Raw genomic sequence first — 21,430 nt, forward strand, 5'->3', positions numbered from 1 at the left:
ACACGCGGCTTCCCAGCACAGTGGCCGACGTCACACAACGTCTCTGCCTTGGCCAGAGAAAGGGGAGGGGGAGACGAGCGCAGGGGCGTGGCCGTGCGCACTCAGGAGGAGGCACGCGTGCCCCTCGCACTCGTGCCCACACGCCCCACCCCACGTCCACAGCCCCTGCTTCCCACACGTCAGGTCTGCAAGTGTCCCTGCTGGCTGGACTCTGAACGCCTCTTCTCATCGTGGTCCTGCCTGTAGCCCCCGGAAGATGGCGTTCCTGTCCCTGTGGGAAGGCAAACCTCCAAAGCTTTCTGCCCATGAGAGTCACCGTTCTCCCCCAGACCCGGGGCTTGAGAGCTGGGTAAGGCAGCATGACCACGGCCCAGCCCGAGTGGGAGCGGGAGCCGGCTCCAGGCACGACTCCGGCCCCACGGCCGCGAAGGGAGGAGCTTCGTTTTTCATGGATTGTTCCTCGCGCTGCGGCTACCGCAGTCCTGCGGGACCATGTCATGGTGGAGCAGTGCGCGGCTCGGATGATGCCCGTGAGCGCACTGGGAGAAGCCTACTGTCACGGGGGCTGGCGTGCCCGGGGCCAGTGTGCTGGGCGCCTTCCAGCCTTGCCTGTGAGCTGAGACAAAACCTGGGTTCTGTCCTCCCAACACACGATTCTCCTGCAGCGTGGAGAGCGAGGCACGGCCCGAGGGTGCACGGGCGGCTGGGCCGACGTGACCTGTTATCAAATCAGGCCTCTGTGTGCCAGGACACAGCTGTCCGTGCACAGAGGACCAAATGCAACAGCTTCCTGTATCTGGTGAGATGCCCAGAGAACCGGGGGGTGGCCTCACCACGCTGGCCGCAGCGGCAGAGCCGGAGGGCCTGGGGTGTCCATGCTTCCCAGGAGACCCCCGGATCTGCCCCTCGCCGGGCAGGGGGTTCGGCCAGCGTCCGAGAGTTACTGTCCCTTCCTCTTAGGACAAACGCCAGCAGCTCCCTTAGTTTGGGCTGCTGGGACTCGGGCCATCACCACAGAAGACGTGGCTAAAGCTAATCGCAACCTCTCGGTCTGAGAGCACAGAAGGCTGGCCCAGCCGTGGGGCAGGCAGTCACCTGCTGGCACCGCCGCCATCTCGTGCCCAGGAGGCGTGTGCCCCGCCTGTGCGATGCCCACGGGAAGCTCTGAAGCCGTGCCCAGGCCGCAGCACAAAGGCGGCCCTGTTTACTCCAATCTGGGAACAGAAGTCGGGACACCGCAGAGCCATTAAAACAGCATCAGAAATTCCAGCCCCGCACCGGAGTGTAACAGGAAACCACAGCACAGGGCTGGCCTCGCGCCCAAGCCCACGGCAGGAAGGGCCCTGGGCTCCCCGGGCCCGGCTGGAGGCACGGGGACGTGGCGGCACCCGCGGCCCATGTGAGGAAGCCGGGACAGAGCCGCCCCTGCAGCCACACCCCGGCCCTCCGAGGGGCCACTGCACGTGCCCACAACACTGCCCTCACGGAGCCACCCTTGGCAGTGGGGCCACCCCGAGCACCCCCCTCCCAAATGACAACACTCAGGGACCCCTCTGGGGAGAGCCTGTAGCAGAACAGATTCTTAATTTTTTTTTAATTTGACAGGTAGAGTTACAGACAGTGAGAGAGAGACAGACAGAAAGGTCTTCCTTCCCTTGGTTCACCCCCCAATGGCCGCCATGGCTGGTGCGCTGCGCTGATCCGAAGGCAGGAGCCAGGTGCTTCTCCTGGTCTCCCATGGGGTGCAGGGCCCAAGCTCCACTGCCTTCCCGGGCCACAGCAGAGAGCTGGACTGGAACTGGCGCCCATATGGGATGCCGGCGCTGCAGGTGGAGGATTAACCAAGTGAGCCACAGCACAGAGCCCTGTAAAACAGATTCTTAAAGGCAGCATGGACAGATGCCTGGGATAAACACAGAGGGAGGAACGACTTCTCACTCTCCATGTGGTCACCCCGTGATGGGGAGAGGGCTCAGGCCAGAGGAGACCCCAGAGACCTCCCGCCCTGCTCAGATCGGGGGAGGGCAGAGACCCCCAGAGACCTGCTCCCCGTGACCTGTGCATGGCAACTCCCAGTCCTTCCACACATCCGTGATGTCTGGGCAGCAGGACAATGGGCGAGAGGCGCCTGCCCCGGCCCCTCCCCCTGCCGTCCCTGTCAGTCTTGGGGGACCTGCTGAGCAGTAGCCGGTGGAAAGGATTAAGAAGAAAACAGGCCGGCGCCGCGGCTCACTAGGCTAATCCTCCGCCTTGTGGTGCCGGCACACCGGGTTCTAGTCCTGGTTGGGGCACCGGATTCTGTCCCGGTTGCCCCTCTTCCAGGCCAGCTCTCTGCTGTGGCCCGGGAGTGCAGCGGAGGAGGGCCCAGGTGCTTGGGCCCTGCACCCCATGGGAGACCAGGAGAAGCACCTGGCTCCTGGCTTCGGATCAGCGCGGTGCGCCGGCCACAACAGCCACTGGAGGGTGAACCAACGGCAAAGGAAGACCTTTCTCCCTGTCTCTCTCTCTCACTGTCCACTCTGCCTGTCAAAAAATAAAAATAAAAAAAGAAGAAAACAGACTCAGGACCTTGACCATGACTACTACGCAGTGTCTGGCAGCCCCGCCCCCCAAGGACCAGGAAAACGGGGTGCGGCTGAGAACCTGCTCGCCGTGGGCTCATAGAGCACGACCCGTGCGGCGGCCACGAGCTCAGAACCGGCCTCGCTCAGCAGAATGGAAAGGGAGCGTCCAAAATCCTGCGTCGTGAGTCCGGAACAGGTGGGGACGCAGGCCTGGGGCGCGGCAGCGGCTCACAGCTGAGGCTGAGCGGGCGGAAGAGGCTGCTTGAACAGAGTCCCGGCCTCTCCTCCACTGATGGGGTCAGCCCCCCTCAGGCCACCCTGGGCTTTGTCCACCTAGGTGATCTCTGATGGCCAAATCAATCCCAGGGTGCACCCACGTCTCCGACCTGCTCGCTCGGACGCCCACGCGCGCCTTGCTGGAGGGAACACCAGGAAGGAACCCGAGTTTCCAGGAGACCCGCGAGACGAGGGAAGCAGAGGGGAGACCCGTAATTTTCTGGAATGTTTCAGCGTCCTGGCAGCCCAGCCGTGCAGGCCAGCTGCACACAAGCCTGCGTGGCCTTGGGCGGTCTCCTGGGCTCGGGGCTTTGCCAGCGGGGGCCCGGCGGGGGGCCGCACACAGGGCTGCTGCAGCCTGTAGCCATGCCTGGAGAGCAGGAGTCCCTGGGCCCTGGCGGTCCGACCACAGTCCCCGCGGTGTGTGCAGCTCCGGTGGGATTATGGGGCTGGCAGGCGACCAGCAGCGCCGCCTGCGTCAGGAGTGCGCAGCGACCCCAGGAATCCAAGCGCCACTGTAGTTCGCAGAGAAGTCTGCCCTCCCCCAGGCCCTGAGAAGCAGGGGTCCTGGCCTCCCTCTGCCCTCAGGGAGAGGCCACCCTGGCCTGTCAGGGCATTCCTCCTCGCAGCAGAGACGCCGCCGCCCTCTGCCCTCCCGGGTTCCCAGAACATCTGCCATCTCTCTCAGAAAAAGTAGGGGGCCGGAGAGAACCGACTCCTGCCCAAGACATAGCCAGCGCGGGCGCGGGAGCACGGGGCCTCCTGGAACACAGCCCCCTGCGGTGCTGGCAAGGAGCCCGAGGAGCCGCTGCCGCCGCGCCCGCCCCAGGCCGTGCTCACGGGCGCACAGCCCAGGGCCGTTGTTTGAGGGCTCCGGTCTGGATAGCAGTGGGCTGCCCACATTCCCTACAGCCGCGCTACGGGTGTTTCAATCAACAGGAACACACAGCTGCCCCGACCCGAGGAACGGAGAGCCGAGGGGAAGGTAACCCAGCCGGGTCCTCTCGCCACGCCGTCACCGCTGGCACCTTGCCAACCGGCCGGCTCTAACGAGCTTTCTGCTGGGGCCCCGGGGCACAGCGCTAACTGTGCGAGCCGGCTGCCTGCACAAGGCCGGGGCAGCGGCTGACACAGCCGCAGGAGCTGGTTAAAGCCGTGACTCGTTGGTGAAAGTTTCCAAGCCATACGTTCACGATCCGCAGAGCTCCATGCACTTTCCGCAGATTACACTTCGTCAAAGCTTTTTGGTTGTTTGTTTTGCTTTGTTTTGCTTTTAATGGGCTGAGGGCCAGCGAGCCAAGGACAAGAGAAGGGGGCGGGCACTTCCAGAGAGGCCTCAAGTGAGGCTGCCCTCCGCTGTGCCGCCCGGGCGCGGGCGCAGGTGGCTGGCAGCGTTTGCAGAACAAGGCACAGGGATGTGGGGGCTTTTTGAAGACAAAGCAATACCAGGAACTCATTTCTTCCACTTCAGATTCTTAAGCCGCGCACAGCGCAGTACACGTAGCTTGACTTTCTTCGCGGTGCTACGAAATCAGCAAAGAATCCCCGTGCGCTTAGCAGTAACAGGAAGGGTTGAGATTACATGTGAGGGTGCCTCAGAAAGTTCCCAGAAGATGTGTAGCATTTAAAAACTATGCGTGGAATTCAGCGTGGTTCTGCACCGGAACAAGCTTCTCGGAGCAGGTGTTCAGAGGTGCTGGCGCCGGGAGCGCCTTGGTCCACCCCAGCTCCGGCTCGGGAGTCAGGGCTGACGGAGCAAGGCTTCCCGCCACTCCCCTGGGGGACCGGGACAAGGACTGGGACCGCTGAGGAGTGAAGGCGTGGAGGGGCCTCTCTGGGAGGTGGGTTTTAGGATGTCCCGCTGGTGCGGAGCAGCCACGCACAACGCACGCATCTGAGCTGGGCTGGAACGGATTGAAGTGATGCGTGGGAGGCCTGCGAGAACCCGTGACCTCGGGTCTCCGGCAGGCAGCGTGGAGGGACGGTTTGCACGCTCTTGTTCTCCCACTCCCCTGCTCCACGTTTTACGATGAGGGCGTAACATTTTTCAATTTAAGAAGCAAAAAGTCCGCAAGGGAAATCCCTACAATAATTAAGCTACTATTAAATAAATCTACTATTAAATAGAGGGCCCTGAGGGGGTTGAATTTGTTTAAATCAACAACTTCCGAGCCATTTTAACCACGTCAGGGTGCACGAGTGGGAAAGTCGCCTGCTTGGAATAAAAACTGAGGACGCGCAGCATTTGCACGCTGTAACTTCGGGGGGGGGGGGTTGAGCCACGACGCGAACCCTGGGGAAGGGTCTCACGCCCTGCTTTCTCCAGGTTGTGCTACAGGAGGAAAGGTGCAGGGAGAGCCTTCTGACGGCCCACCGCAGCCCCTCTCAGCCCGATTATGGGCCTCGTCTTCCGCGCCGCGCAGCCACGCTGCCTGTGCGCGGCCAAGTGTTGGGAAAGGGGCGGAGCCACAAGCAGCAGCCCTCCCGGCCACAAAGCGCCCATTGTTCACCCCCACATCACAGAGGCAGACGAGCAGGGCCACCGCCAGAGGCCGAATCCTCGGGCCGAGGAGCTGAGGGCAAGTCTGTGAAAGCCAGTCTGCCTGGAATAGCAGACGCACTCCCCCAGCCAGGCAGAAACCTGTGGTGAACGACCAACTTCAAAACAGCACCCAGGATTCACAGCCTAGAAATCAGCCAACTCGTTCCAACACTTGCTGTGTCATTTACTGGGCAAAGAAAAATCCATTAGCTGCCCATTGCTTTAGGTTCCCTATCCATGGGTCTCCATAAACCAGAACGGGGACAACGCAGGGACCCACCCTGCGTGTGTGTTTACTGACTTACCTATTTTATTTGAGAGACAGACACAGAAGGAGATCTTCCACTCAATACCACCTAAATACCTGCATTAGCTGGAACCGGGCAGCTCAGAGCAGGAGCTGCAAACCCAACCAGATCTTGACCAGGACTTGACCATCATCAGCTTCTGCTTCCCCAGGAGTGCGGCGGCAGGAGGCCGGGGACAGCGGCAGAGCCAAGACACACACCCACACCTTCTATACGGGATATGGTGTCCCAACCTCTGTGCCACACGCCTGCTGGGTCACCCATAGGAAACGCACGATGCTGAGATCCAGCTGTGTTTGCAGTGACAGGGTGGGGGAGGACGGCTGGTTTCCCAATCACTGGGAAGAAAGCTGAGCTTCAGAGACAACAAATCCACGACCACTGGCTTGAGAGGATGGAAACCGACCCTCCGCTGCCCCACACGAACCCCAGACGAGCTGCCCCGCTCCGGACAGTGCTGCTGGAAGCATCTGCCGCCGACGGCAGCCCAGGAGCTCCGGCGCCGGGTCGCCGTGAGCCCAGCGCAGCTGCCGGCTCCTCTCTGCTTCAGTGCCGCAGCCCCGACCAGCCGACCGGGACGGTGCAGGGGAACACTCGCACTCGCAGCCTCCTCACTCACTCGGCAGCGCGCCCCTCCCGTCAAGTGGCAGGAGCGAAGCCCAGGACGGGCCACCTGCACTCGGCTGCAACACTGGCCGCGGGTCACGGCGTGGCTGCACCACGCTGCAGCCTGGGGAGCTCAGGCAGGCTGTCCACACCTCCTTCCCTCCCTCTCCAGGACGCAAGGGCCCCTGCCCAGGCGTGGCCCGTCGTCACACCCAGCGTTTAGAACCCGGTCCCCGTAAGCGGCACTCAGCGCGGTGCTGACAAGAAAGAGAACGAAGCGGGGCTCCTTCTGACCATTTTGCAACCTTCATCTTGAAAGAGAAAGGAAAGGGGACGGGGCCAAGGGCAAAGGCAGCCTCCACACTGGGGGCGTGCATGGCCGGGGCGGCGTCTGTGCGGCTGGGACACAGACCCGAGGCTGGGGGCTGAAACCCGAGGTTGAGGGGCCCGCGTCTGACCAGGGCCTTGTGCTCACCCACGACTGAAGGGCAGGAGGGCACGAGCCGGGCGGTGAGAAGCAGTGGGTGTGGGGAGGGGGTGCCCCCAGCCTGCCCTCAGCAGCCCGCTGCCTCCATCAGGACCCTGCTTCCACAGCACTGGCTTAACGGTGGTGTTAACAATGGCGTTAACGCTGGCGTTAGAGACGGCGTTACTCCTGGTGTTGATGATGGCGTTGATACTGGTGTTATTAATGGAGTTAATACTGGTGTTATTAATGGGGTTATACTGGTGTTAATCCTGGTGTTATTAATGGCATTAATGCTGGTGTGGATAATGGCGTTGATACTGGTGTTAATACTGGTGTTAATCCTGGTGTGGATAATGGCGTTGATATTGGTGTGGATAATGGCGTTGATACTGGTGTTAATAATGGTGTTAATACTGGTGTTATTAATGGAGTTAATACTGGTGTGGATAATGGCGTTGATACTGGCGTTAATGGCATTAATACTGATGTTAATGCTGGTGTTGATAATGGCATTAACACTGGCATTAGTGTTGGTGTTAGTAATGGTGTTGATACTGGTGTTGATACTGGAGTTAATACTGGTGTTAATGGCGTTAATGCTGGTGTTAATAATGGCTAATGCTGGTGTTAATGCCGGTGTTAATGGCATTAATACTGGTGTTGATGGCGTTAATGCTGGTGTTAATAATGGTTAATGCTGGTGTTAATGCTGGTGTTAATGGCGTTAATGCTGGTGTTAATGGCGTTAATGCTGGTGTTAATGGCATTAATACTGGTGTTGATGGCGTTAATGCTGGTGTTAATGGCGTTAATGCTGGTGTTAATGGCTAATGCTGGTGTTAATGCCGGTGTTAATGGCATTAATACTGGTGTTGATGGCATTAATGCTGGTGTTAATGGCGTTAATACTGGTGTTAATACTAGTTAATCCGCGCAGGACAGAGTCCTCAGTACCCAGTCACCCCTTCCAGGTCCTGCGTCTCGGCCTACGGCACTGAAGACCTTGCGACACAGGGCCTTGGGGATGCGCAGTCAAAGTGTGGCGGTTACGTGAGACACGGCGGTGCTCTGGTCTCACTCAGCCGTTACAGTGGCCGAGGGAGATGAGGAAGCTGCGTCCGAGCTCGGGCTTCCTGGCGCGGGCCCGGGGCCCCCAGGAGATCTGTGTCCTGGGCACACCCCTCTCTCAGTGCTAACCCACCAGGCTAGGAATCAGGACGGGTGGGCAGCGGGCGGAGAGCAGACCGATGCTGAGAAGGGGACTCACGGGCCCGGAGCTGACGCTGCTGCCCACGGGGAGGGCGCCGAGATCGGAGCCACCGACCCTGGCCTCCCTCTCGCCGCTGGTGCTGACCCTCCAGGACCCGTGGCTCGGAACGCTCTATAGATGTACTTATAACAGCGCATAGTTCAACAGCCACCAAGACGCCACTGGCCAGGCGTGAGAAGGGGACACACTGGCGCGGTCCCGGACAACGCAGAGACAAAGCTGTGCTGAGTCGCAGCTCGCGCCGTCCCTGCCACCCGGCTCCTCTCTCTGCTGAGGAGTCCAGAAGGCACCTCCCCTTACAGAACCACCACCCGAGGTGCCCAGGAGGCTCTGTCATGACACGGCAGTGACCGCCTGGGGCTCGGCACGGACTCTGGACCCCCACAGTCTCCCCACAAGCAGCAGCAGGCTCCAAGTGACCAGCTGAAGGCCTCCTGGGGCCCCTGGGCTCCTCTGTGCAGGCTCTGTTTGTCCTGCCATGGGACGTGGCCCTGCTTCCCTAATCACACGTTGGGAAGGGGCTGAGGTCAGCCTTCCCTCAGATGCTGAGGCCACCATCCCTGGCGCCACTAACTTACAGGGAAACCCAGGAAGCCTAGGCAACAAGCCATGGCACCATCACACGCCCCAGTGCCTGGCGGGACCTTGGTCTTGGCACAGACGGAGCCTCATGAACTCCGCTCCCGCTCTATCTGGAGCAGGGAACGGATTCCTGGGTTGCTCATCACAGTCATGAAACTTGCGGACAACAATTCACTTGGTGGGTTTGGAGAGCAGACAGGCAAATGGGACAGGAGCCTGCATCTCTAGAATATAAACACTCCCTATCTGATCCAATCTGAGTAAACTTGATGCTGCCTGGGACAACTGTGTCCACTTGCCCGATGGCTCTCACTGTGCCAATCAGAGCAGGTGCCGAGCCCCAGGTGAGGAACCGCAGCCCGTCCCAGGAAGCCTGTGGTGGGCGGGCCAGACCCTCCATGGCCCCTGACCCGGGGAGGCAGACTCATCAGACGCCCGGAGCACCTGGCGGAGGTAGACAGGTGTGTGAGAAGAGTGGCTATGCGTCTGCATCCCTGAGAGAGGGCTCGGCGGAGGCGGCACCCCAGACAGACTCCCCGCCACCAGCCAGTTTTGACACGGGCGGTGCTGGGCTCGCAGAGTGGACACCAGTGGACCTCACAGAATACGGAATAGATTCTGGGGACCAGAAACAAGTGGTGGGCAGAAGCCCTTCTGGCTGTCCCGTCCCAAACTCCCCAGGGCCAGTCTGGAAGTCAGGGCTTTCAGGGGCCTGGGGACAGCACAGGGGCCTGGCACTCAGCCACTGGCTCTGCCACCTGCTTCCATCCCCGGAGGGAACGCTGGTGCCTGCCCCAGCACCTCTTCTGCCTGGCTGCTCCCTCTGTCTGGAACCTTCTTTCCTCCCCAGGTTTTAGGTGATTGCTATACCTCCTTCCAAACTCAGTTCCTGTTAACGTCAGCCCTGTGGGGTCCTTCGTGGCCCCACAGTTCTGCAGGCTGTTCCGATTGCCCTCGCCGTCCAAGGAGGAGCCACACGCGTGTGTCAGGAGCCACACCTTACTCTGGTTACTGTAACCCTGCACGGATCTCAGAACATGGCCCCTGGGAGCAGGCGTGGACACTGTCTCTGTCGCTCAGGTCGCCTGTCCATGAGTGGGTTTAACAAACAGTGCACTCCTGACGGGATCCTTACGAAGCCTAAACCAGAAGAGACATGGGCTCTTAAGTGAGTGTTTATGGGGCTAACAAACAGGTGTGCATGACCTCCTGAAGGTCACTGGGGCACGGTGTCGTCTTCTGTGAGATGGAAGCGGGCTGACTGCTCTGGGGGCTGGCAGTGAGGCCCCGCGGAAGTACCGGGGTTGATGACGGTATTTGCACGCCATGAAGGATGAGCAGAACCTCACTCATGTGCACGACTTAGCGGATCACACAGGTGTCAGAATCCAGACTTCCCGAGGGAGTCTCCGCGCCAAGGCAGGGGCCAGGCCTTCCCCAGGAGGTCTCCTCCGCCTTCCACGGGGCCATGACGGCCGAGGGTGGGGACCCCAGCCCAGCTGGGAGCAGAGCTGGGCCAGAGATCCCAGCACAGTGCAGGCGAAGGGAGGCATTTTTGAGGTCGATTCAACCCATGCCCCAGAGCCCACACAACCGGCCTCAGGCCGCAGGTCCTGGCGGCATTCTGTGGCTGCGTGGCCAGCTCGGCCCACTGCACCTCCCGCCCCTGCCACTCTGGGGCTTGGAAGGGCTGTCTGGGCTCCCCCTGCACAGACGAGGACCTCAGAGCCTCCCCGGAGCCTCAGCTGAACCTGAACGGGGCAACCGCAGGGGCGTTCGGAGCTGCACAGCCCCCGCGAAGCAGCTGCGAGAACCCGGGTTTGGGGACTTTCCTTCCGGCTGCAAGTGCTTAGGAACCTTCCTGCCTTGTTTAAGACCGGAATGTGCCGCTCCCCCTGCCCGCACAGGCCTCCCCGGGGGCGCCCGCCTCGTCGCCGCCCCTCCCCGCGCCTGTGCCCTGCAGGGTCTCTGGCCAGCTGTGGTCAGAGTGTGTGCAGTCTGAGCACGCACCCCCAGTCCAAGTGAGACAGAAGCTGCCTCACAGGGACCCAGGCCACTCGTCCCCAGGGACTAGGGGTTCCCTGTGCACGTGTCCCTCCTGGGGCTCCCCAGGCCTCGGAGCGAGCCTGGACACCTATGTTGACCAAAGATGCGCGCCACAGGTGGGGCACTCACGGCCCTGGGCCCTCCCCCGGTGTGGGGACACAGGGTCTGTTCCCGGAGGACAGGGCGCGACTGTGGCGCCCCAGGACGCAGACCCCGGGGCCCACCGGCGGTGCGGTGCAGTTGTGGGAGGGGGACACGGCCCTGTGGCACGTCCTGGCCCACGGGGAGAACCAGGGGCTGCGGCTCCAGCCTCGGAGGCGGGTGCAGGAGCCGGACTGGGAGTCCGAGCGCCGCGCTCTCCACGGCCCCTGCCGCAGTCCGGCTCCACGCGTCGCGTCTGGAGGACCCAGGCTCTCGCCGGCGGGCCAGGGGCGGCGGTGGGGACAGGGGCAGCCCTGCAGCCAGAGGAGGTGGGGGCAGGGAACCCCGCGGGGAACCCCCAGCGCCGCGAGGCGCGGTGCGCTCACCACACGGCCATCCGGCTCTTGGGGTAGTCCAGCCGCTCCAGGCAGCCCAGGAAGGTGGGCAGCGCGCGCGCCGCGTTGCGGGCGAGGATGGCCACGAGCACCGTGGGTCTCTGCAGCGGCGACTCGGGGAACGGCCCCGAGCCCTCGTCGTCGTCCTCCGGGTCTGGCTCAGCGGTGAAGCGCGCGCGGCAGCCGCCGCGGAGCAGGGCCGAGGTCAGGAGCAGCAGCGAGCAGGCGAGGGCGGCGGGGCGCGCGGCCATGATCGGCGCGGAGGCGGCTCCGGCAGCGAGGGGCTGCGCGCTGGTCCCTACTGCGTCCGGGCTGCGCCTGGGTCCCCGCTGCGTGCCGGCTGCACCCGCGGCTCCCACGACGCTGCCGCGGGCTCTCCGCGCGCCTGGGGCTCGCAGGCAGTGGCGCCCGGGCTGCGGTCCAGACTCTGCTCGCACTGCCCAGGGCTGCGGCTCCCGCCGAGCTGTGAGGTGTGGCCGCGCCGGCCAATGGGCGTGTGCAGGCGCGCGTGTGTACACAGCGCTACAACCCGAGAAAATTTATTCTGCTTCGCAGACCGCAGTCTGAAGTCCTGCGCCGTGATGCAATGTGCCCGGGTTTGCATAATGCACCTATTGACGGCGAGAGGGGATGGAAAGTCACCGTCCCGGCCACCTGGGAGGGCTGCGTTTCCCCTGCACTCAGCCTCCCCCCACCCCCAAGTTCACTCCCGGCCGCCGAGACACCGCCGACACCACGTTCCAGGGCGTGCAGGACTTTCCAGCCCGGTGGCTCCTTGCGGGGCTGGGGGCAGTCTCGGTGTGCCCGGCTGTCCCGCGGGACGGCCGGTGAGCCAGGTGCCCTGAGATGGTGTTCTCGCTCCGCTAACAAAGCTGGCAGAGGAACGAGACAGGAAAGCTCACAGCGCTGCAGGCGAGGAGGGGGGTGAGCAAGAAGGGGCAGGAGAAGCCGAGGCACCCGTAGGACACTCTGGCAACAGCGTGGACACAGAGTGACCCGGGACAGGACGTGGGGCCTCGACCTTTGCTCCAGGAGGCGCCGCGGCCAGCCCCAACTGGCTGTGACTCTGCCCGGCTGTCCTTGTCGCCAGCTGTTGACGACGTGGCTGCTCTCCCTCCGCCACCACCCCTTAGATGACCTTAGATGACCGTCCCCTCCGTGCCCCTCTGAGCAGCACCCCTGCCAGGCTCCCCTTGCCTGCGATGGCTGCTCACGCCACGTGGTTTGTCGCCATCCTTTGTCTCCCTCCACAGAAGCTGCACCTGGCCCCGCTCCATGTGCTCCTGTCTCAAGTGAAACCCCAGCCACTCCTTTTACACCTTTGTCTGCTTCTAGCAGGGGGAGGGCTCCCCACCCCACTCCCACCAGGGCAACGTGGCCCGGCCTCTCCACGGAGGCAGTTCTGGCAAAGACCCCTCTGAACGGGTGAGCCCAGCACACTCTGCAGTTCTCCTCTTCCCCGGGCTGGCGCACGCCTCCTCTGGGCCTGAGCTGGTGACTTCATCCTCCAGGCCGGCTCCTGCCCCCGTTCTCTGATAGTCAGACTTTCACTTCCGAGGGCCTGTCTCCTTCCCCTGTGCACTGCTCCAGGTCCCGCCTTGCAGAGGAGGCTGCGTTAACCGTGTTAGCGGGAGCACAGCAGAGCCGTGCTGGCCACGTCTGCAGGGGTGTGGGGGTGGCGTCATTAGCAGGGTTTTGTGGAGATGATCTTCCTCCTGGCTCTGTGCCCCACCCATCTCTCTCGAATAAGATCCCCGTTCTTGGTTTACTATTTGTCATTTTCTCAGGGAGTTAACGTTAGGAGACCGGAACCGATGTGATCACTGTTGGCTTGGGGGCCCTGGGGCCCCTTCTCGTCCTGACTCTTGATCTTCTAGCGAGTCCTGTGTCAGTCACTCTCCTAAAATTGTTCAGAATTGGCCTGTGATGGTTGTTATGTGTGCCAGCTTGGTTAGCCAGGAGCCCAGTAGATGGGTCAAACCAGTCGCGATGTTGCTGTGAGGAATTTTTTGGCTGTGCTTAGCATTTAAATCCGTAAAGCAGATTGTCCTTCATAACCTGGGCCTTGTCCAGTCCACTGAAGGCCTCCTGAGGAGGACGGAATTCCGCCAGACCCCAGGTCCAGCTCTGCTCTGGCCTCCAGCCTGCAGATGTGGAGCTGTCCAGTGCCCCAGTTCCTTAAACATGTCTGTGATCTGTCTACCGAATCAGCATATCCAACATCCCGTTGGCACTTTCTCTCGGGAGAATCTGTGGGGAGCAACTCGGACTAGACTAAGTTACTGGAATTAAGACTTATTCTATGCATCTGCTCTCCCACAATATGGCGCTGGGAGAGGAGGCAACAGCTTCTACCCAGCTGCCTCTCACCAACTTGACAAGCTGCAGGAGCTGCTCCTGATTGGAGGAGAGCAGCGTACTCGGCGTGTGGGTAGCAGAGTTGGGATTGGCGGAAGAGGACTATAAAGGAGGAGAGAGACGACATGCACCAGGAACATCTAAGGGGAACATCTAAGGGGGACACCTGTGCAGCCCCTGAGAGAGCCGGCCGGCGGTGTGCCGCTCCCCCGCGGAAGTGGGGAATGTGGCAGGGGGAACCGCCCTTCCACGGAGGTGGAAGGGACGGTAGCCAACCCGGGAAGGACCAGCAGACAACCCGGGAAGGACCAGCAGCCAACCCGGGAAGAACCAGCAGCAAACCCGGGAAGGGCCGAGCAGATGAAAGAACAGCGCAGGGTCCTGTGTCGTTCCTCCACGAAGACGGGGAGCGACATTGAAAGAGGCGGCTGTGAGCCACCATAAAAATAGCCTCTTAGAAATAAAATAATAAGACTCCTGAGACAAACTGTTCCAGAGACGGCCTTGGAAAATGGGGAGTAAACCGGTTCACAGAGAAAGCAGTCAGCTACTGACCAGAGATACGCAGAACACCTGCCTTATAGATAAAACCCCCTTCCTTCCTCTTGCTCAAGGTTAACTAAGAAAGTTACAAGGCATGTAGCAACCTACTCCTGTCTTCTAGAAACCCCCTCCCCTAATGTATCCCTTTGACCTAGTACTTTTCCACCGACATTAGCACTTCAGACTGCCATAAAAGGCCCGCTACTGAAAATTATCCAATGAACTTATGCCAGTCTTTAATATGTTAATTCTGTGGTTTTGCCTTATAAAAGCTGTAGAAGATAGCTGCTCGGGGCTCCTCTCGCTTGCTGTTTGCAGCAGTAGGGGGCCCATTTGCGCAAATGAAATAAAAAAATTTACCTCCTGCTCTATTGCATCGTCTGGTCTGGAGTCTGTGTTTCTGGGGTCGTCACAAGAGGACACCGCTTTTGGGGTCCTACAACATAATGGTGCCGTGACTCGGATAGGAAACTTAGGAGGGAAGAAGCGGGAAGAAATGGGAAAATACCGGAGAGAGAGACTAGCAAACAGCCTAGGGAAAAGCCGGACGAAAAAGGTGCCAGAAGAAGCTATTGAAAGCCTAGGCATAGACTCGGATACGGACTGTGGGAAAGAAGTTAGGATTTAAAGTGAAAGCAAGAAGAAACTTAGACTCAGATACGGACTGCAGGTTGAAAGTGAAAGTGAAACCTATAAGAAACTTAGACTTGGATACGGACTATGGGGAGAGGCCAGGAGAAATGAGGGAGGAATATTGTTGGAAGAAAACTTAGGGAAACATACCGGGTAGAGAAAAATGTTAGGGAGGATGAAGCCGCGAGTGCAAGCCAAGGCGGAAACGTAAGCCACCTTGGAATTCTTCAAGTCACCCCGGGGAGCAAGAGGCGAAGATCTGGAACCAGACGCAGAGACGTGGGCCGCCAGGTTGGAATTCACCAGGTTAGTCCGGGGAACTTGGATTGAATGCTAGTGGCGGAGACGTAAGCTACACTGTGTGACTCGTGGAAGCCGCCGTGTGCAGAGAGAGCACGGGGCGTGAATAGATAGGGAACGCGGGGCTGGCGAGAGGCCCTGGTGCGGACGCGAAGGGGCGTGGAGAGCCCGCCGGCGGGGCGAGGCGCCGGGAAGCCGCGCAGAGCCGTGAAGCTGCCGCGGGGCGAGGTGCCGAGAAGCAGCCTCGGGGCGGGCGCCGGGAAGCCGCAGAGATAAGAGAAACAGAAGTTTAGAAGTAAAATGAGAGAAATAGGAATGCTGGAAGATAGAAGTAAAATGGGAGAAATAGGAATGCCCGGAGATAGAGAAATAGAGAAATAGAAAGGCCTCCCCACAACATGGCAATGAGAGAGCTTGGATTCGGTCTGCCTGATTAGTGAGGCGATGAGCACCTGCGGGCGGCTAGCAGCTTATGCACCGCAGGTCACCGAAGACAGGCACGTTATCAACACCAATAAGTCTCCCCACAATACGGCAATGAGAAGGCTTGGATTCGGTTTGCCTGATTGCCAGGGCTTGTAAGCACCTGCAGGCAGAGCAGAGCATGCGCTGCAGGGCACCGAACACAGGCATGCATCAGCGCCTAAAAACCTCCTCACAACATGACGAAGAGAGGACCCGGATTCGGTTTGCCTGATTGATAGGACTTGTAAGAACCTGTGGGCAACTCTAGCAAGCAGAGCAGAGTGTGTGCCGCAGGGCACCGAAGACAGGCGCGTATCAACGCCAAAAATAAAAAGAAAGGGGGATCTGTGGGGAGCAACTGGGAGCAACTCGGACTAGACTAAGTTACTGGAATTAAGACTTATTCTATGCATCTGCTCTCCCACAATATGGCGCTGAGAAGGGAGAAACAGCTTCTACACAGCTGCCTCCAGTTCAACCAATAAACTGTGGGACCTGCTCCTGATTGGAGGAGAGCAGCGTACTCGGCGTGTGGGTAGCAGAGTTGGGATTGGTGGAAGAGGACTATAAAGGAGGAAAGAGACGGCATGCACCAGGAACATCTAAGGGGAACACCTGTGCAGCCCCCGAGAGAGCCGGCCGGCGGTGTGCCACTCCCCCGCTGAAGTGGGGAAAGTGGCAGGGGGAACCACCCTTCCACGGAGGTGGAGGGACGGTAGCCAACCTGGGAAGAACCAGCAGCAAACCCGGGGAGGGCCGAGCAGACGAAAGAACAGCGCAGGGTCCTGTGTCGTTCCTCCACGAAGAGGGGGAGCGACATAATGGTGCCGTGACTCGGATATGAAGCCTAGGCAGGGCTTAGTGTCGTTCCTCCATGAAGAGGGGGAGCGACAGAATCTTGACCGATACATTTCCTAGATGGTTGTTTTGCCCGCGGTTTACTGATCTGAAGTGTATAATTCCATGCTTTTAGTATCTTCACGCTGCATGTGAATGTCACCACAGTCGATTTTAGTACCCGAAACCTGTGCTCATCAGGAGTCTCTCTCCATTCGCCCAGCTCTTGGGCCTCGGACACGATTGGCCAGCTTTCTCTTCCACAGAGTTGCCTATCTCAGACATTTCTCGTGAATAGAATTATAAGTGATCTTCTAATATTTTAAAGTTTCACCCATGTCATAGCATGCGTCAGTGCTTTTTAATCCTTTTCTTCTTGAACAATATTCCACTATATGGACACAAAACATTCTGTTTATACATTCATTAGCTGATGGACTTCTGGGTTGTTTCCATGTTGAGGGTATTATAAAAAGTGCTGCTATATTTGAATTTCATATAAATGAATTCATACCTTATAAATTCTTCTGTGACTAACATTTTTGATTGTGAATTTTTGAAATTCATTCAAGTTGTTGATTGAAGCTAGCCATATATAAACTGTATCCAACCCTCAATTTATCTCACAATCACCAATAGATATTGGCACTCTTTTTATTTGTTTAAAGATTTATTTATTTATTTGAAAGTCAGAGTTAGAGACAGAGAGAGAGAGAGAGAGAGAGAGAGAGAGAGTCTTCATCCTTTGTTTCGCTCCCCAATTGGCTGCAACAGCCGGAGCTCAGCCCATCCGAAGCCAGGAGATTCCTCCGGGTCTCCCACGCAGGTGCAGGGGCCCAAGCACTTGGGCCATCCTCCACCGCTTTCCCAGGCCATAGCAGAGCTGGATTGGAAGTGGAACAGCCCCTATGGGATGCTGGCACTGCAGCCGGAGGCTTTACCCGCTACGCCACAGCGCCGGCCCCTATTTTTATTTTTAAAATGTTGCTCTAGGATGCATTGCTGCGAGTAGAATTGTTGGGTCCTAGGATTTGGACCTTTTTCCTCTGCTCAGCTTTTCAGTCGCTCGTAGCTTTTTCTCTGACTGCTGAGTGGGCAGCACCACCTCTGAGCTCGGTTTTTGTTTTCTCTCAGCCAGCGTGGCACAGCCCCAGTGCGTGCTTGCTGGATACTGACGTCTTCCCCCGTTTAGTCCTGTTTTCCCCTTAAGAAGGGTTTTGTTTCCTAATCGATTTTTAGGAACTCTGTACCACCCTGTGTATCTCTTCCTTTAATTACATGCTGCGGATCCTGTCTCCAGATCCATAGCCTTTTCCTTTCTCCGTGTCCGGAATTCTTACTTGTAGTCAACTTCATCAAACTGAGTTTCATATGGCTTGTGTTCTGAGTGCTTGTCTTGGAGTAGCATTCTTTTCTATTTTGCCTTAAAGTTCAGAGGTCTCTCTGCTTCTGCCTTTTGTCAAATCCTCTCTCCTTCCCTTGCCAGCCCACACCTGCAGCGTCGCTTCTGTCCGATGTGCGTGAGTCTGTACCTCGGTCCCTATTTTGTTCCCTGGGTTAGTTCCCTGTGCCGGCCCCAACACCTACTGTCAATTCAGACGTTTGCTCATCAGAAGGGTCTTGGTGATCTTTGGCCCCTAATGCCCACATTTCAGGACCATCTTATCAAGTATTAGCAAAATCCCTATGGGGATTAGGATTGCTAGGATTTATAGCTCAGGTTGGGAGGAAATCGCCAAGTTTACAATATTGAATCTCTCCTGCTTGTCAATGTATTAATTTTGGTCTTTTCTAATAACCTTGAAAAACACTCCTAATGTTCTCCATAAAGATCCTGCTTGTCTTTATCCTAAAACATTGTTGTTTTGTTTCAAATGTAGGCAGTCCTTTAAAAATTAAATACATTAAATAATGGGGAATTTGGATTGCACTCTCAACTTTGTTGAAAAAATGTAGAGAACATAATTGAAGTTATTCCAAGTTCTTTTCCATATGATGGACATCCCCTACGTGCCCACAACATAGGAGCAGCAAAATATCAGTTTGTGTTTTACTGAAAGTATCAACAGCACATCTACACTTGAAACACAGAAAATGAAAAACTGCATGCTTTGTGTATCAGAAAAGGGAGAAGCTGTATATGAAGAATTTTACAACCACTTAATGAAAAACTGATCTGGGTCCCGCCTACATGTTTCAGTTTTGGATCACTGTCTTATGTGATCCTGCAGAAAAGCCTTTTCTTTCTTTCTTTTTTTTTTTCTCATAACACACTAAAGATCTGCATCACAATTCAATGCCTGCTTTTCCCTCTTGAGGCTCCCTGTGCATTATCATGCCTCTGCCTGGACATTACGGATGTTTTTAAAGGCATGAAATGGGCTGGCAGGGTATCACACTGGGAAATCAGCACAGCGAGTGCTGGGTTACGTTGAGCTTAACTGAACAGAGCACCCTCAGGGGACTTCACCGATGGTCACCAACCCGCTCCTTTTTCTAGCTCCTGTGGCTCTCTAATACAGCGAACTGCAGGAGCATTCACAAGAGGGGAAACCTGCCGGCTACGAGAAGCTGAAACTCCATCCTGCATTAGACTCCACTCCAGTGCCACACAGCTGCTGTGCTCTGTCCTTAAAATACCAGGTTGTCGAAGCGCTCCCAAACCCTCGGTGTTCATGATTAGCCACTCTAAATACCAAATACGGTTTCCAGTGCTCAACACAGAAGCCAGGAGATAATCTTTGTTCTTCAACTCTTTAAGGGAACACTGGGGACTGGCGCTGTGCTGAGGGTGTTAAGCCACAGCCTGCAATGTTGGCATCCCATAGGGGAGCCGGTTAGAGGCCTGGCTACTCCACTTCTGATCAAGCTCCCTGTTAATACTCCTGGGAAGGCAACAAACGGCCCAAAGCCCTGCGCCCCTGCATCCATGTGGGACACCCAGATGGAAGATATCTCTCCCTCTCTGTAACTCTGCCTTTCAAATACATTTTTTTAAAGTGACATTAAAAGTGAGAAGTGGCTAAGATTCCTGTTTAATGTATCATGCTTTTTCCAAACAACAGAAAATCTATTGTCAAAGAACGGCACTCATCTGTCGCTTTTTGCTCATGAATCTGTCTTCATCCTCCTAGGTTCTCTACCAGCCTCCCTTTTTCTCCTTAAGTTGAAAATCTTCCCTTGCAGATGTTGTTCCTTTTTCAAATAGCACCTAATCCTATTAGATCTCTGTGCTGATTTATAAAATGTTCTCTCAGATTTGCAAGAAAATGCTCTTAATGCTTCTGTAAATACCATCACATGAGCTGACTTGGGTCTTTGGGGTCAGTGTGATTTACTCAGAATCATCTGGACTCATCTCAGTATTTCGCGCTTCGGTGGACCTACTAATTTTGGTACTATCTGCTTCTTGGGGATTAGTAGCTGCTTTGGAGAGACAGAGTTTAATGACTGCAGTCCAACGTAACACATGCCAGGGAAATTTGCAAATTGCCATGGCTTCACATTGCGTTCAGTAACAGATGTGGGTGGGCACTGTGGCACAGCGGTTCAGAACCCCTTGAACACCTGCCCCCGGATCAGGGCACCCGGCTGGAGGCCCACTCTGGCTTCCTGCCCAGTTTTCTGCTAAAGTGCACTCAGAGGCAGCATGTGACGTTCAGTTAAGTACTTGGGTCCCCGCCGCCCGTGTGGGAGAACTGGAGCTCCTGGCTGCAGCCTGGTCTGTCCCTGGATGTTGTGGGCATTTAGACAGGGAACCAGCTGACGGAAGAGCTTTCTGTTGCTCTGCCTTTCAAATAAATAAAACTTTTTAAAAAAGCACAGAAAAGTAAGAAAGAATGGACGGACATCTTCGGTGTATTCAAGCTTCTATCTTCCAACAGTCTGACTACACTGTGCACTCCTTTATTTTAGTTGGTATTCATTTCGCATTTAGAATTAGCGAATGTCTGTCTTTCACCAAGTTTAGGGAGATTTTTGCCATTGTTTCTTCAGGTTTATTCCCCCCTGCCCCGTTCTTTCTCCTCCTGTTTTCCATTTGGATGTATGCTAGGTTGTCTGACATTGTACCTTAATGATGCTCTGCTCATTTTTTGAAAGCAGTTTTTGTTGTGCATGTTGGAAATTTCCTGTTTCTCTGCCTTCAAGTTCACTTGATTTTTCCTCAAACCGTGAGATGTTTTTCTTCTGAAATCATAATTTTAAGTTCCAGAATTTCCATTTGACTTTTTTTTTTTTTTTTTGAGAGGCAGAGTGGAGAGTGAGAGAGAGACAGAGGGAAACGTCTTCCTTTTGCCATTGGTTCACCCTCCAATGGCCACCACAGTTGGCGTGCTGCGGCTGGCACGCCGTGCTAATCCAAAGGCAGGAGCCAGGTGCTTCTCCTGGTCTCCCATGGGGTGCAGAGCCCAAGCACTTGGGCCATCCTCCACTGTACTCCCTGGCCGCAGCAGAGAGCTGGCCTGAAAGGGGGGCAACCAGGACAGAATCCGGCGCCCCGACTGGGACTAGAACCCGGTGTGCCAGCGCCGCTAGGCGGAGGATTAGCCTAGTGAGCCGCGGCGCCGGCCTCCATTTGGCTTTTAACATGTTTTTCTTCCTCTCTCCTGAGATGCTCTGGTTGTCTCCTGATGTTTTCATCTGCTCAACACATATTTTCTTACTTCATTGAGAATAGTTATAAGTCACTTTAAAAGCCTTATGTCAGTTTCAACATCAAATTCATCCTAAGGTCTAGCTGTAGCAAAGTGATCAGTTTTCTTGATTTTTTCACATCAGAGAACTTGGACCATACCCCGGTTTTTTGAATTGAGGGAAGTCTGGGTTCAACCACTTTTCTCTGACAAGCATTCTTTGCTTCCTGTTAGTGGGTCATTTCCCAGGCTCCTTGGGGGCAGCTCTGGTCTCAGCTCAGATCTTCATCTGCAGCCATGCTGTGATTCAGGGCGGGAGGTGTGGGGCTGTCCAGTGGGGCTCTCCACCCTCCTCGCTGGGGACCACCTGGTCCCTTCAGCGTCCCTTTCCTGTGTTTCGCACAGGGCACTCAAGGTCCATCAGACGTGTGAGCTGCGGGACATGGGCTCCTGCTCCCTCC

General features: G+C 57.0%; 1 protein-coding gene across 3 annotated transcripts in view; it reads right to left on the minus strand.

The window, feature by feature from the left end:
- COLGALT2 (collagen beta(1-O)galactosyltransferase 2) overlaps positions 1-11,620 on the minus strand; it is an 80,153-nt gene extending 68,533 nt beyond the window's left edge. The window contains exon 1 of one of the 3 annotated variants that reach the window (XM_070055009.1): positions 11,191-11,620. In XM_070055009.1, coding sequence (XP_069911110.1) covers positions 11,191-11,450 — 260 coding nt within the window. In that variant the 5' untranslated portion in view covers positions 11,451-11,620. The remainder of the gene's footprint in view (positions 1-11,190) is intronic. The other 2 variants (XM_070055008.1, XM_070055007.1) reach the window with 2 other exon arrangements.
- Positions 11,621-21,430: the final 9,810 nt, after the last annotated feature.

The sequence above is a fragment of the Oryctolagus cuniculus genome, chromosome 13, assembly GCF_964237555.1.
Source record: "Oryctolagus cuniculus chromosome 13, mOryCun1.1, whole genome shotgun sequence".
Classification (NCBI taxonomy): Eukaryota; Metazoa; Chordata; class Mammalia; order Lagomorpha; family Leporidae; genus Oryctolagus; species Oryctolagus cuniculus.